General features: G+C 31.8%; 1 protein-coding gene across 5 annotated transcripts in view; it reads left to right on the plus strand.

Moving 5' to 3' along the window:
• PHTF2 (putative homeodomain transcription factor 2) overlaps positions 1 to 14002 on the plus strand; it is a 156938-nt gene that overhangs the window by 126959 nt on the left and 15977 nt on the right. For 2 of the 5 annotated variants that reach the window (XM_051962690.1, XM_051962692.1), the window contains 4 exons: positions 4409 to 4627; positions 6353 to 6460; positions 11983 to 12111; positions 13622 to 13894. In XM_051962690.1, coding sequence (XP_051818650.1) covers positions 4409 to 4627; positions 6353 to 6460; positions 11983 to 12111; positions 13622 to 13894 — 729 coding nt within the window. Of the gene's footprint in view, positions 1 to 3631; positions 3726 to 4408; positions 4628 to 6352; positions 6461 to 11982; positions 12112 to 13621; positions 13895 to 14002 lie in introns of those variants that run through there. The other 3 variants (XM_051962691.1, XM_051962693.1, XM_051962694.1) reach the window with 3 other exon arrangements.

The raw sequence follows: 14002 nt of genomic DNA on the forward strand, positions 1-14002 counted from the left end.
ACCATCTGTGGATGCCATTTAATATATTGCACAGCTTGTTGTTGAGCTACATCATCAGCTTTCGGTACAACAATCCAATCAGTTATGTCTAAATGATATAGTTTAATATGTCTACCAATTGTTGATGAGTTTATGTGTGTGATACATATACATGGTACATATATACACATTTATGTATGTGTGTGTCTTTGCACACACATATGCATACACATATACATATTCTTTCCAATGAATGAATGGCCTTTTTTTTCCCTGTTATTTTAAAAATTGATCTACTCTGATTTCTTTGTTTTTAAGAGGTGTATTGGTTCTCACTTAATACCTTTAGATTGTTGTAGTTAATTTTAGGGTTATTTTTAAATGATTTATTCAGTGTTCATATTTGTGTCAGAATAAAGCCAACAATCTTTGATTTATGTGTCCTCTTTTAATTCAGAATTTTCTAATTTATTTTGATTTTTGGTTTTAAATTTGAATTTCAAAATTTCTGATATGTATGAGTTAAAGATTGTGTAGATGTAATTTTTTTTTCCCATTTCAGGAAACCATTGTTAGGCATCATATTTGTACAAAAGCACACTCATTAATTCCATTTGTAATATGTTTGATAATGTAATGAGCTTAGAATCAAGTCAATTTTGGTTAAAATCTTGGTTCTGTCATTTACATAATGGAACATAATAAATGTTTATTGACTGAAATAGCTTTGTGATCTTGGACCAGTTTCAGTTTTCACAGATGTAAAGTTAGTAATGCTTGTATGTAAATGTGGTTATTTTGAGGATCAAATGAGATAATATATGTTATGATATATTTTAACTGTAAAAACACTATATAAATGTAAGCTATTTTAATTTTTGTGTTTTGGTGAAAGCCAAATTTGTTTAGGCCTTTCCACAGATTCCTTTATTTTCAAAAGGTACCTTGATATAGTAGAAAAAAGGCAGAATTAAAATCTGAGCTACACCCAGAGTTAAGTTTAGTGCTTATAAGTTGAATGACCTTGGGCAATTCACTTAATCTTACTTAACCATTTTCTCTTCTGTATAATGGGGATAATAAAATAACTGTGAGTCTCAAATAATTTATGTGCAAGTATTTTCTGAAATTGTCTAGTGTTCTATAAATAAATATAAATATAAAAATTAGTCAGTATGCACCATTAATTTTAGTAAATTTATGTTCTTGACCATGTTATGAAAAGGAAAAGCTACATGGAAATAGGAATTGGCTTTAGAAATAACTTCATTATTTCAAGTCTTGCCTCTGACAAACCAGTTGTGTGTGCATGGGCAAATTAGTTACCTGTTCCTGGCCACTTTTTAAGACTTCAAATTGCACTTGATTTGCTGATCTGCATTGGTGGAAGGTGATAGAGTACCCACAGGTCTGAAACAAAAGAGCCAAAAATAACAGTAATAGCATGTTTAATACTTCTAGAGTTGTTTAATTCATTAGCTTTATTCTTTTTTTTTAAATAATAAGTTTCAAATTTTTATAAGTGAAAATTCTCAAGCATATAAAATTTCTCACCTCAAAATAACTAAGGCACTTTGCCTCACCATCCAGTAGAGATTGTTAAAAATCCAAGCCACTTAAAACCAAATTTTAAGTAAATATGATTAATTTTGGGCTGCTTTTCCTCTTTAATAATATTTTCTATTTCAGAAATTTTGAGTATGAAATATTGTTCTTGGGATACCCTATATAACTTTGCTTTTTTAAGGGTCAAAACAACTAAGTCTCTTTAGTATTTTAGACTTTCATTGCCCTTTAATTTTTTAAAAATTTAACCAACAGGTTCCTTGTCTTTCTCCTCCCCTTTTCACTTTTCTTCTTACAGCAGTATTGTGAGAGGGGATATTGTAACAAACACTCATAGTCAAACAAAACAAACTCCTACTTTGACTATGTCTAAAATATATATCTTATTCTGCAAATTTAGTTCATCACCCTTCTCTCAAGAAAATGAGTAGCATTTTTCATCATCAGTCCCCTGGAATCATAGTCATTGTCTTGAACAGAGTTCTCAAGTCTTTTAGAATTTTTGAGTGTTATAAGTTTTTTTCTGGTAATGTTAACTTTATTCTTCTTTCATTTCTTTCTGTTCCTTATTCTTCCCATATTTACTTTTCTGCAACAGATTGGTGTTGTGTTATTCCTTCATAGCAGACGTAGAGATTTCTAAAGCCTCAATCACTTAAATACTTTATAAGCATGTAAAATATAATGCATACAAAGCATTTTAGGAAAAAGCAAAGAATAAGATTTATTCTTTATCTTCAATTAACTTGTCATCTATTTGAGGAGATAATACAGAAACACATCAACAGTTAAATAATTAAAAACATAAGATATGTTATTAAGTGATGTAATATTAATTTCCAAACGGGTAGTAGAGGTCATTAAGAAAGAAGGAGGAGATCACTGCTTCTTAGTCAGAAAAACTTCTTGGGGATTGTGAGACTTGTTCTAAGACTTGAAGATTCAAATAGGAAAAAATAAAAAGGTCAGCTAAGGAATGAATCAGGGAAAGGCACAAGACAGGATCATGGGATAATGATTAAGATCAAGACATGTAAAGCTATCAGTGACCTCAGAGGCCATTTTGTTTTATGGATGAGAAAACTTAAGGCCTGAAAAGATTAAATGACTTGCCCAGGTCACACAGATAGTAAATATCAGAGGTAGAATTTAAATGTAGGCAATCTTATTTCTTGAGTCATTGTGTTTTCCACTGTCTTGGATTTGGTTGAACTAGAAGATTCATTTGGGGGACAAGGAGGAATGAGGCAAAAAAGGTTGACTTTGAAGCATGATGAAGACTCGAGGTAGACCTTAAATGTTAGTGTAAGGAATTTAAACATTATCTTCTAGGACAGGTGGTTGAGAACTATTTATTGAAATCTTTGAAGCCATGGAATTACGCAATTAAATTAGTGATTTAGGAACATTGTAAGGTGGAATTTTAATTGGAGAAGCTAAAGCAAAGGGTTTTGCTTTAGTTAAGTTATGGGGTAAATGAAAGTCTAAATGAGTGCAGTGATAGTCAGGAACAGAAAGCAAGATATGAATGTAGGAAACTTCTTCAAGAAAAAAAATCAGTTGATTTGATTACACAGTGGTTATGAAGATTTAAAGGAAGGGGGTGAAAACAAGATGATATTGGAAATTTTAAGACTAAGTAAGTACAAAGATACAGGTACATAAATATAATAATGTTAAACTTATCTTCTATATTTCAATCCTCGCTTAGTCTTTCCTGGGCAAATTTTTCTCATTAAAAAACAATTCAAGATTGTTATTAATAGTTTAATAGAAAATTGAGACAAAATTTGTATTAGATTTTATATATATGGTTTATTTTACTAGATTCAAAAACCGAGTTGGTGTTTTAGATTTTTATTTTTTTCAAAGTAATTATTTTAAGTTGTTTTACTGGTTGGAGTTTTAATTGAAATTTAAAAAAATATATAGGATTTCCATTTGAAAAGTATTCATAAGTGGATTTCTTCGACAAAGAGATCTAACTCAGTTTCAATTGATCAGTGATGGACAGAAGCAGCTACACCCAAAGAAAGAACACTGGAAGATGAATGTAAACTGCTTGCATTTTTGTTTTTCTTCCCAGGTTATTTATACCTTCGGAATCAATTCTCCCCATGCAACAAGAGAACTGTTCAGTTCTGCACACATATATTGTATCTAGGATATACTGTAACCCATTTAACATATATAAGACTGCTTGCCATCTGGGGGAAAGGGGTGGAGGGAGGGAGGGGAAAACTCGGAACAGAAGTGAGTGCAAGGGATAATGTTGTAAAAAAAATTACCCTGGCATGGGTTCTGTCAATAAAAAGTTATTTTAAAAAAAAGTATTCATAAAAATATGGAGATCTTTTATATTCTAGGTTGTAGTTTACTTATAGCTTCATATTTTTTGATGCTTAATAAAGGCAAAATTAAAACTATAGAAGAGACAACTTATTATGCTTAATGTGAATTATATAACCCAGTGAGTTTGATGCAGAATATAGAGTATAGAATTTTGTACCTAATTCATTCCAAGTCTGATAATGAAATTCATATGAAGTTATGAAATAAAAAGCAATTATAATAATTATTATGTTAAATATTGAAAAGTATATGATAGTATTAACATGGAGCTGTAAAATTACATAAGCATTGTGGTGGCTGTGCTTTTTGTATCTAATATGAAATAATATGTAAGTGTATAATAAATATAGGAAAAAAGAGATAGTTACTTCTTTGGCTGTCTTATTCTTTGATAAATTTTTTTAAATTAACTGCCCCCCAAACCTGGCATCAATCAGTGTAATGGTTTCTAGAAGACCTTTCGGTTAGAATATATAAATTGCATTAATGTCAAAGAATATCTTGCTTTCAGGATGCCCCTAAATCGGGTACTAGTTGCAGCTCTCGCTGTTCAAGTTCCAGACAAGATTCTGAGAGTACAAGGCCAGAATCAGAAACAGAAGATGTATTATGGGAAGACTTGTTACATTGTGCAGAATGCCGTTCATCTTGTACCAGTGAGACAGATGTGGAAAATCCTCAAGTTAATCCATTTATGAAAAAGGAATATAGAGACGACCCTTTTCATCAGGTTAGTTTACAGCAATTGGATTATATGGAGCTGCATGCTTCATTGAAATTGTGAGCTCTGAAAGATTTTAGAGAATAAAGAAAAAAAAAAAACTTGCCTTAAACTAAAACAGTATTCCATTGATACACACATGTTTTCTTATTTTGTATCTTTGTAGTCTATTAAGACAAGGACATTGAGAATTTAGATTACAAGTTACTTTCCTTTGCATAACAGATTCTTGAAAAGCTCTGGATCAGGTTGGTTTTTGTTTATCACATAAGAATTAAAATATACTAGGTAAATTCGGTGTTTAAGGAACTTTGTCTTGGATTCTTAAAATTAAGAAAAAAAATCATAATATCTTTCCCACTGCCTATCCTGGTTCTATTTTTAAGAATTTGTGATTTTTCATGCATTTTTTTCTTCATATGAGAACATACATCTAGTGCATTCTATCTATATCTATGATTTAAAATATTTATGGCAGTATCCAACAGGAAAGAACACTAGATTTGACTTGAAATCCCCATTGTGCTTTTATATCTGACTTTGGCTTTGTCACTTTAATCTCTCTGGGTCTCTCAGTTGCTTCATTATGAAATAATAGTATTGGACCTGTTGATCTGTGAGGTTTCCTACAGATCCATGATCCTGTGAAATTCAATGTAATTGTTTTGTATCATTTGTGATGAATGAAAAGTTTGAGAGACAAAATTTCTGGATAATTAATAATTCTGCTTTCAGGATGCCCCTGAATGCTATTTATGCTAATTATGGCTAGCAGATAATAAAAGGAAGATCATTTTGCCATCTCTCACAAATGAAAGATGGATCATAGCTGCCTCTTGAGGCTTATATGCCCTTGAAAGAGGAGGAGTGGATGTTCCTGACACTATTGAAATCTAATTGGTTAAAAATGAGAAAATGAATATTATAATGAGAGGTAAACCTATTCTAATGAAGGGATGGGAGATAAGCCTTTGATTATTTGCTCTTACACTCCCAGACCATCTCTTGTCTGCCAATCCAGACAAAAGATCTATCCTCCACCCAAGCCTAAGTAGAAATACAATGGGCTTCCCCAATTGGGTGCAGTCTGAAAAAGATTGAGGAGAATATTAAATCTTATTTCATTAACAATATCCTTCAGATGCTGACTGAATAACCTACAAGGACCTGGGTTCTGAATGAGGTAATAGGAAGGCAAAAAATCCTAGATTTCCTCAATATTAACAATTGATTATTTAATGTAAGAGAGAAATAGTGAATTCTTTCACATTTAAAATAAAAAGTTTTTAAAAGATATATAGTAGTTAAAGTTCTCAGAATGCTAAAAAAAAAAACCCAAAACATTATATTTGCAAACTAGCCAGTGGACAAAGATTCAATAAATTTCAATGGAATAATGATTTAATCAATGTAGATGTCAGTCCCTTTATGATGTGTCATCTTTTGTGATTTTTGACCATATTCTTCCATAAATTCTCCATAGAAACTCTGCCTAATTTATTAGAGACCTTCTTTGTGAGTCTCTTAATATTTTGTGGATAGTAGCATAACATTTGGTCTGTCCAAATCTCCCCTGCTCTTATGTACTGACTGGTCTACTTTTTGATTATATATTTATATCACTTGTTGCACACTAACCATATTGGTAATATGCTGTAACTTACTTAAATTTAATAGTCATATTTTAGTAGCAACTTTGGCATGTGCTCATCACTCTGATTCTATTCTGTTAAGCTTCCAGAAATCTTTTTCTTACGAAATGTTTCCCAAATGGACTTTGCCTCAGAGCAAATGAGAGACGAAAGGAGGGAAGAAGGGGAGATAGAAAGACAGAGAAAGAGTGTGAGTGTGAGTGTGTTCAATTGTGTTTTGTCTGTTTCAAATAAGTATTGTTCCTTAGCATTTGAACTCCTTATTTCTGGTTGCTTGCAACATTTTTTCTTTGCCTGGATGTTCTAGATTTTTGGGATGACATTTTTGGGACTTCTCCTTTTAGTTACCTTGGGATGGAAATGGTAGATTCTTTCTAGGTTTACTTTGTTCTCTGTTTTAATATATGTGAGGCAGGTTTTTATTTTATGAGTTCTTGAAATATAGTGTCCAAACTTTTAAATTGTAGTTTTCAGGGAAACCAATGATTCTGAAATCATCTCCCTTGGATCTACAGGTTATTTCTTTTTGATAACATTTTTTTCAGATTCTTGATTTTGTTCTAGTATTTCTTACTAGTTTTTTCTAGTTTGTAAAGAATTTATTATTTAGGTAAGGCTTACTACTTTCTGTTTCAAATTATTTTCTTTTCAATTCTTGAGTTTTATATCTCTTGCTTCTTTTTTTTAGGTTCTTGTAGAAAATACATTTTTTCCCCTTTGAGTTGTTTACATATTATTATGGAATTCTTCTTTCTACCAGGTTTTTTTTTTTTTTTTGCTAAGTTCAGCCCACCTGTTATGCTTTTGGGTGGAGTGTTCGACATTTGCTTCAGGCAAAATGGTTTTCAGAGATGATCTCCACTTCCCAGGATTGGAGTATTCTTTTTCTCTTTGGAATTTTTTTGGTTATTGTTCTGTCTGGAGTTATTTTTAGGTTTTTTTCTGGAGAAGGTAAACGAGAGTTAAGTTTTCTGCCTCCATTCAAGCAATCCTCTTGGTTGCAAGTCCTTGACCTTAGATATTAAATTTTTTTCACACTCTTCCTATATCTGATGATTTTGCTTATGTGTAGGATGGTGATTAAATTCAACATTATGGTCATTATTCAGGGACTTCAGAGTTTTAAAAAAGAATGTATAGTTATTCTGTTGAATAACATTGAAACTGTTAGGAGAAATAAAATTGTTTTATAATAATATGTTTACTAATTCATTGCAATTAATGAGCTATGTAATTGAGGAAGGAAAGAGGGATGAGCTAAGTAAGGAAAAGGAAAAGACCCAGAAAAATTAGCACTCTAAAAATAAAAGCTTCCTAATATCATTTGTCCAAAGAAAATTATTAGTTATACTATGAAGCATGGTATGGCAACACAACCACTTTAAACAATTTTCAGTTATATAGCTAATATATTGCCTTTGGCTTTTAGGACCTTTTGCCAAAAGTTTGGGGGTTTAGATTTACAATTTTCAATATTAATATTCTCTTTGGAGAGAATATTGCTATATAAATATGGTCACAATTACAAAATAGATATTATGAGGAAATAAGTTAACTTTTTTACTACTTAATATTTTTGAGAGGTTTAAGAAGATAATTAGGAAAGCATTTTGACTTTAATGTATAAAAGTGAGATTTTCCAAGAAATTTAAAAACAAAATATTACAAATTTCTCATATTAAAATAACTTTTTAATAAATGATAATTGAAAGCAAGTATTGATGAAAATGAATTGTTTTTAAATGTAGCACACTTCTCTTTCAATCCTTAAGATAAAAGAATTCTCCACTTTTCTTATTTTTCTGTGAAAAATTGCACCCAATGTACAAAGCTGTGCAACTAAGTGGCACAGTAGAGTGTGTGGTCTGTAGTCAGGAAGATCTGAGTTCAAGTAAATCCTGTTTCAGATACTTTTTAACTCTGTGACCCTATATAAGACCTATTAATCTTGTTTGATTTAGTTTCCTCATCTATAAAATGATCTAATGAAGGAGATGGCAAACACTCCAGTATCTTTGCCAAGAAACCCCCCCAAGAGAAGACAGACACAACTGAAATGACTGAACATGTAAAGGAATATTTTTCCTCTTACCATAGAAGGCAGAGAAAGACACTTGTGTTTAAGAAGGAAGGAAATATTTAAATAATGTGTTCAGACTTCTGTATCAAATTTTTAGGTTACAATCTGTCCTTCATATTTTTCTTGAAAAGCATGAGAATAGCTGTAACATTAGTCCACAAATAAACTTGTACTTTTTCTTTTCCTCACATAATATAGATCTATAGTTGAACATTATAATATTGCAAATGGTACAAAATCTTCTATGTGTGGAATCTGATTTTGATGGCTATCATTCCTTCTTTTGCAGTGCTAGTATAAGTTATTGGTCACTATGGATTGTTTGTACTGTTTTATTATTACTTATATTTCAAAGATTTTTCAGCATTTTAACATAAATAAAAAGCCTCAGCTGTTGGGAATTTTGCTAAGAGAAAAGTCATTAAGAAAATTCCAAACTTTATTCTGGGAAAAACGTATGAGGGAACAATTAAGACAATTATAAAAGAAACTCATTTGATCTACTGACATTTTCTTTGGCTTTTAGGAGAAAATAGTATTTGATATTTCTTTCTATGTACTGGCAGATGTGTGGTTCAACAAGAATATTTTTATTATATGTAAGAAGCATTTATATGTAACCCTTTTAATTAACTATTATTTCTTCCAGTCTTCCTCAGGCTCATCTTTCTCATTTCTCTCTTGTGCTTCTACTTTCTTAGAAATGAGACAGTCATCTACAGAGGAAAGGAAAAAGTATAGGGTGTAAAACTAGCATTCAGCTACAGAGTCAAGAGATCTATGTTTTAGTTTCTATACTGTTACTGATTAACTTATTTGACTTTGAGCAAGCCACTTAATCTTTCTGGGCCTCAGTTTCCTTATCTACAAAATGAAAGCTTTGGAGTAGAAAATCCCTGATGTTACTTCACACTTTAGCAATTTTTGACTTCTAAAGTATTCTTTTTCAAATAGAGAATAAAAGAATAGGGCAGAATTCTGCTTAGAGTACTTGGGGGAAGGTTCCTGAAATGATAGCAGGTCTCTTAGAAATATTGAAGAGGGAACCCCCAAACTGAAAATCCTTAAAGGAAAAAACCTCCTTCCCCTCTGCCTCAGTGAGGGGACTCCACCCCAAATACAAACAGTTTCATCTTTGTTATCTGGGTGGGGACGGCTCAGTCCCCAAACCCGTTGAATTCAATTCAAATTCTATCCCTAGCTGAAACCCTGCAAGGAGACAACCTGGGGGAGCCCCTTTCAGCTTGTAGCCATAACCCCCTATTATAAAAGAGCCAGACTAAAACCCTCTCTTTGCAGAGGTTCCAATACCAGCTATGCCATGCTTGGCATCCCAAGGAACCTCTGTCCACTGGAATACGGTTTCCAGTGCTCCTTTTCTTTATTCTCATCTATTTCCTTAACTAGACTAGACTTTAACCTTACTTCCAATTCCCATAATAAACCTCTTTTATCAATCTAGGTTTTCGGGTCTGTAAATTCCTTTACAGAGAAGTCTTGCACCGCCAGAAGGGAATCCCAGAACTCCCTACCCTTGTGCTGCCACTAGACCTCATTTAAACCTTATTTAACTCCCTGACCACCAGTAACCCTAATTTCATTTGGGTACCCCACCTCATCAGTATAATATAAACATTCTTGGCATCCAGAAAACTACTCAATTTGTTGCTTTGAACTTCAGAAGCAGCTTTCTTGTATTGCTGGGATTCCCTATTGGAGCTTTAAAAATTCTTAAGTGCTCTATGAGTATCAGGTATTATTCTTCTAGGTTTTGAACCCCTTTCTATCTTCTTCCTTTTTTTCTCTCTAAAAGAGTGATAATAAAATAAAGAATTCTGTAGATTCACTGTGAAATATTGTTCCTACCAATTACATACTTGTTTTAGTTGAATTGACTTACTTTCACTTCTTTAAAAAACTACTTCAATGGAACTTTCAAAATTCCAGGACTTTTTATAAAGAAATTACTTCTGGAATAGGACTTTGCTATTTTACTTGCCCAGTAAATGATGAAACATAAGAGTTTTAGCAATAAATATGACATGACTTATTAAAATAATGAAAAATGATTTTGTCTTTACTTTTATATTTTTGTCATATATTTAATAGATATATGTACGTAAGAGAAAAAATGTTGATTTCCTGTCATTATTTTCTAAAGCTTAATTATTTTACATTTTCATTGAAAATACCATTGTAATTTTATTTCCCCAAGAGGCAAATAATAGATTCCTTGTCTTTGAAACCTTTGTTACAATCCCCTCGGGTCATGCACAATTCCTGAATAATATTTTAAATAGCATGTTGTAGTCCTCATAATAGTACTGAATGATTGCAATTTGTGGTCCGAACTTAATTATATGAACTAATAGGACATGCTAAAATTTGACTACATTGCAATCAAGATATTGTAAAGGCAATTCCTGTTTAGATAATTGGTTGGACTAGATAACTTTTGAGTTTCTTCTTAAGTTTCTTTGAGCTTTCTTCTCAAGGATGTTATAAATTCTATCATTTAGTTATATAACATTAGACAATAAATATAAGTATTAAAGTTATGCGATACATACATTTTTAGGGTATCTATAAATTAATATGATATATATATTTTGCAACCTCACTTCTTTATTGTGCTCTTTGAAGAGCTAAGCAATTTTCTTTTGTCTGGTTAGGACTTAAAAATACTGATGAGTGGCTTGTATTTAGGAGCAGCCAGATGGTACAATGGATAGAACATCATGGCAGGAAGACTCATTTTATTGAATTCAAATCTGGCTTCAGACTCACTTTAGCTTTTAATCTTGTTTGCCTCAGTTTCCTGATCTGTAAAATGAGCTAAAGAAGGAAATGATTTCAATATATTTACTTAAAAAACTCCAAATGGAGTCATAAAGAGTTGTATACAATTGAAATAGTCTATCAACAACATTATGCTTTTAATAGTACTAAAACTTTCATTTAAGACCCTTTTTTCTTACTGTAATAACTAATAAATATCTCTTATTGGCAATAGTCTTCAACTTTTTTTTACTTTACCAGTTAGGTGATGCTGTAGTTCGAATGACTGGCCTAGAATCAAAAACACCTGAATTCAAAGGTGATCATAGACATTTACTAGCTTTGTGAGCCTGGGCAAGTAACTTGACTCTCTGTTTTCCTTATTTTCTTCATGTGTAAAATAGGAATAATAATAGCACCGACTTCCCAGGATGTTGTGAAAGTCACATAAGAAAGTGATTGTAAAGCATACAGCACAGTGTCTGGAACATATTACATGCTATATAAATGTTAGCTCTTTATTATAATGATAATTATAGTGAAATATTTTTGCAGGTCCAGAGGAGACAATGAAATGTTCATTTCATTGCCACAAACTAGTTTGAACTTCCATATAAAGATGTAGATATAATGTTAGAGTTATAGTTTTAAGCATTTCTCAATGGTAAGTTTTACTATGCATTTGAGAGTAAATTTCATAATTTTAGTATAGGAAAATTTCTTAACTGTGTACCTGATAAATTTTTGTAACTTTGTTCTTATCATTTTCACGTCATCTATCATAGATATGTCTGTTAACAAGTCTTAGCCATTTTTGCTCTGGAGTTAAGCTGTTACATTTTTTATTTTTTCAGAGTCATTTGCCCTGGCTACATAGCTCCAATCCAGGATTAGAAAAAGTCAGTGCAATTGTATGGGAAGGTAATGACTGCAAGAAAGCTGAAATGTCTGTGCTCGAAATCAGTGGGATGATAATGAACCGGGTGAGTATTTTTTCATCTATTCTTATTTGAATGAAAATTAATGAGATAGCATTTATTAAGTGCTTGCTGTTTGCTAGCACTAAGCTAATTTTGCAGCATTTATTTTAATATATAAATTAATAACTATGATATATTTAAATATATCATATATACGTTTATACAGATATATATGCATAAAGATAGATAACTAGATATAAATTAATTGTATATAAGTTTATCTGATAATTATAAATTAGAGATGTTATAGAAATAGATTAATATAAAATAGAGATATAAGAGAAGATAAAAGATAAACAATTATGCATTTTTAATACTATGTTGGATATTTTCATTAGAAACTCACCCCATTTCTTCAGCCACAAATGCCTTTGGCAAATTTTTTCTGCTTATTTTACATCAATCTATAATTTAAAGAGGGATTTGTAACAAAGCCACAGCTTTCTTCTTAATGTTTTAACTCAGCTGGCTTGCTGAAGGTTTCAGAAATCTAAAAGGCTTCAATGATTACCTTCTAGTTTCTGAAATTTTTATCTCCCAAATACTTAGAAGTTATTACAGTGTTCTTTCTACTTACTGCACCTTGCTTTTCTCCCTTGAAAATCATCACAGAGAAAACTGATGGTGATTGGTGATCCAAGCTTTAGGATTGGCAGGGCATGAAGAGGACTAAGGAGGCAATTTTTAGTTTAACCGGTCAACTGTACAGTAAGAATATCAAATGAAAAAAGTGAGGCCATAGCGGGGGTGATAAGTTGAGAAAAAAAGGAGAGTTTCCTGCATCTTCATAAAGATGGCACAGTGGTGGGTAATGATAAGATCCCAAAGTGTGACCTTACTATAGATTGCTGAGGAATATGAAGTGAATTGCGAGATAGTAGAGGAAAGTTAGTATAATTTATATAAGTTCTTAGAGTAACTTGGAGGCCAAATTTTGCTTTTTTTTTTTCAGTGATTTTTTTCAGATGTGTCTGACTAGTCATTCATGACTCCAACGTTTTCTTAGCAAAGGTACTGGAATGGTTTAGTATTTCTTCTCTGTTTCATTTTACAAATGACAAAAATGAAACAGACAGGGTTAAATGACTGCTCAACTTAATATAACTAGGAAGTATCTGCAACTAGATCTGAACTTTGGAAGATGAATCTTCTCTGATCAAGCTTGACAATTTTTCCATTATGGCAGCTAGCTGCCCCCAGTAGATTACAACAAAGGAGACCAATTGATTATAACAAAGACCTAGACAGTAATACAGAAGGATGGAATGAGCCTTAGAAGGGGAGAGGTTACAGTGAGAAAGAAGCAAGGAGGATGAATACCACATATGAATACTAGTTACTCTTTTTTTACTTTTGTCAATGTAACAAACCTCATTAAATTTCTCATAATGAACCTAATTAAAAAACTTAAAGATTGTCACTTCTATTAGTACTACAGTCTGATCAAAGCTAAAATAATTTTGTATTGCTACAAATATTATTTATTTCTTTCCTCCCCTTCCTCCCCCCATAGGTCAATAGCTACATACCAGGCATAGGATACCAGATTTTTGCAAATGCCATTTCCCTTGTCCTGGGTTTCACTCCATTTGTTTTCCGACTTTCCCAAGCTACCGACTTGGAACAGCTCACAGCATATTCTGCTTCAGAACTTTATATCATTGCATTTGGTTCTAATGAAGACATCTTGGTTCTTTCTATGGTTTTAATAAGTTTTGTGGTTCGTGTATCTCTTGTGTGGATTTTCTTCTTTTTACTCTGTGTAGCAGAAAGAACTTACAAACAGGTGAGTCTAATATAGGCTTCTCATTTAAGGATAGTGAACTTTTTAAGGCATTTGATATGTGAATATGCTTATAAAATTTATTTTCTTTTGGTCTAAATCTGTAATCTT

Source organism: Antechinus flavipes, chromosome 5 (genome assembly GCF_016432865.1).
Source record: "Antechinus flavipes isolate AdamAnt ecotype Samford, QLD, Australia chromosome 5, AdamAnt_v2, whole genome shotgun sequence".
Taxonomy (NCBI): domain Eukaryota; kingdom Metazoa; phylum Chordata; class Mammalia; order Dasyuromorphia; family Dasyuridae; genus Antechinus; species Antechinus flavipes.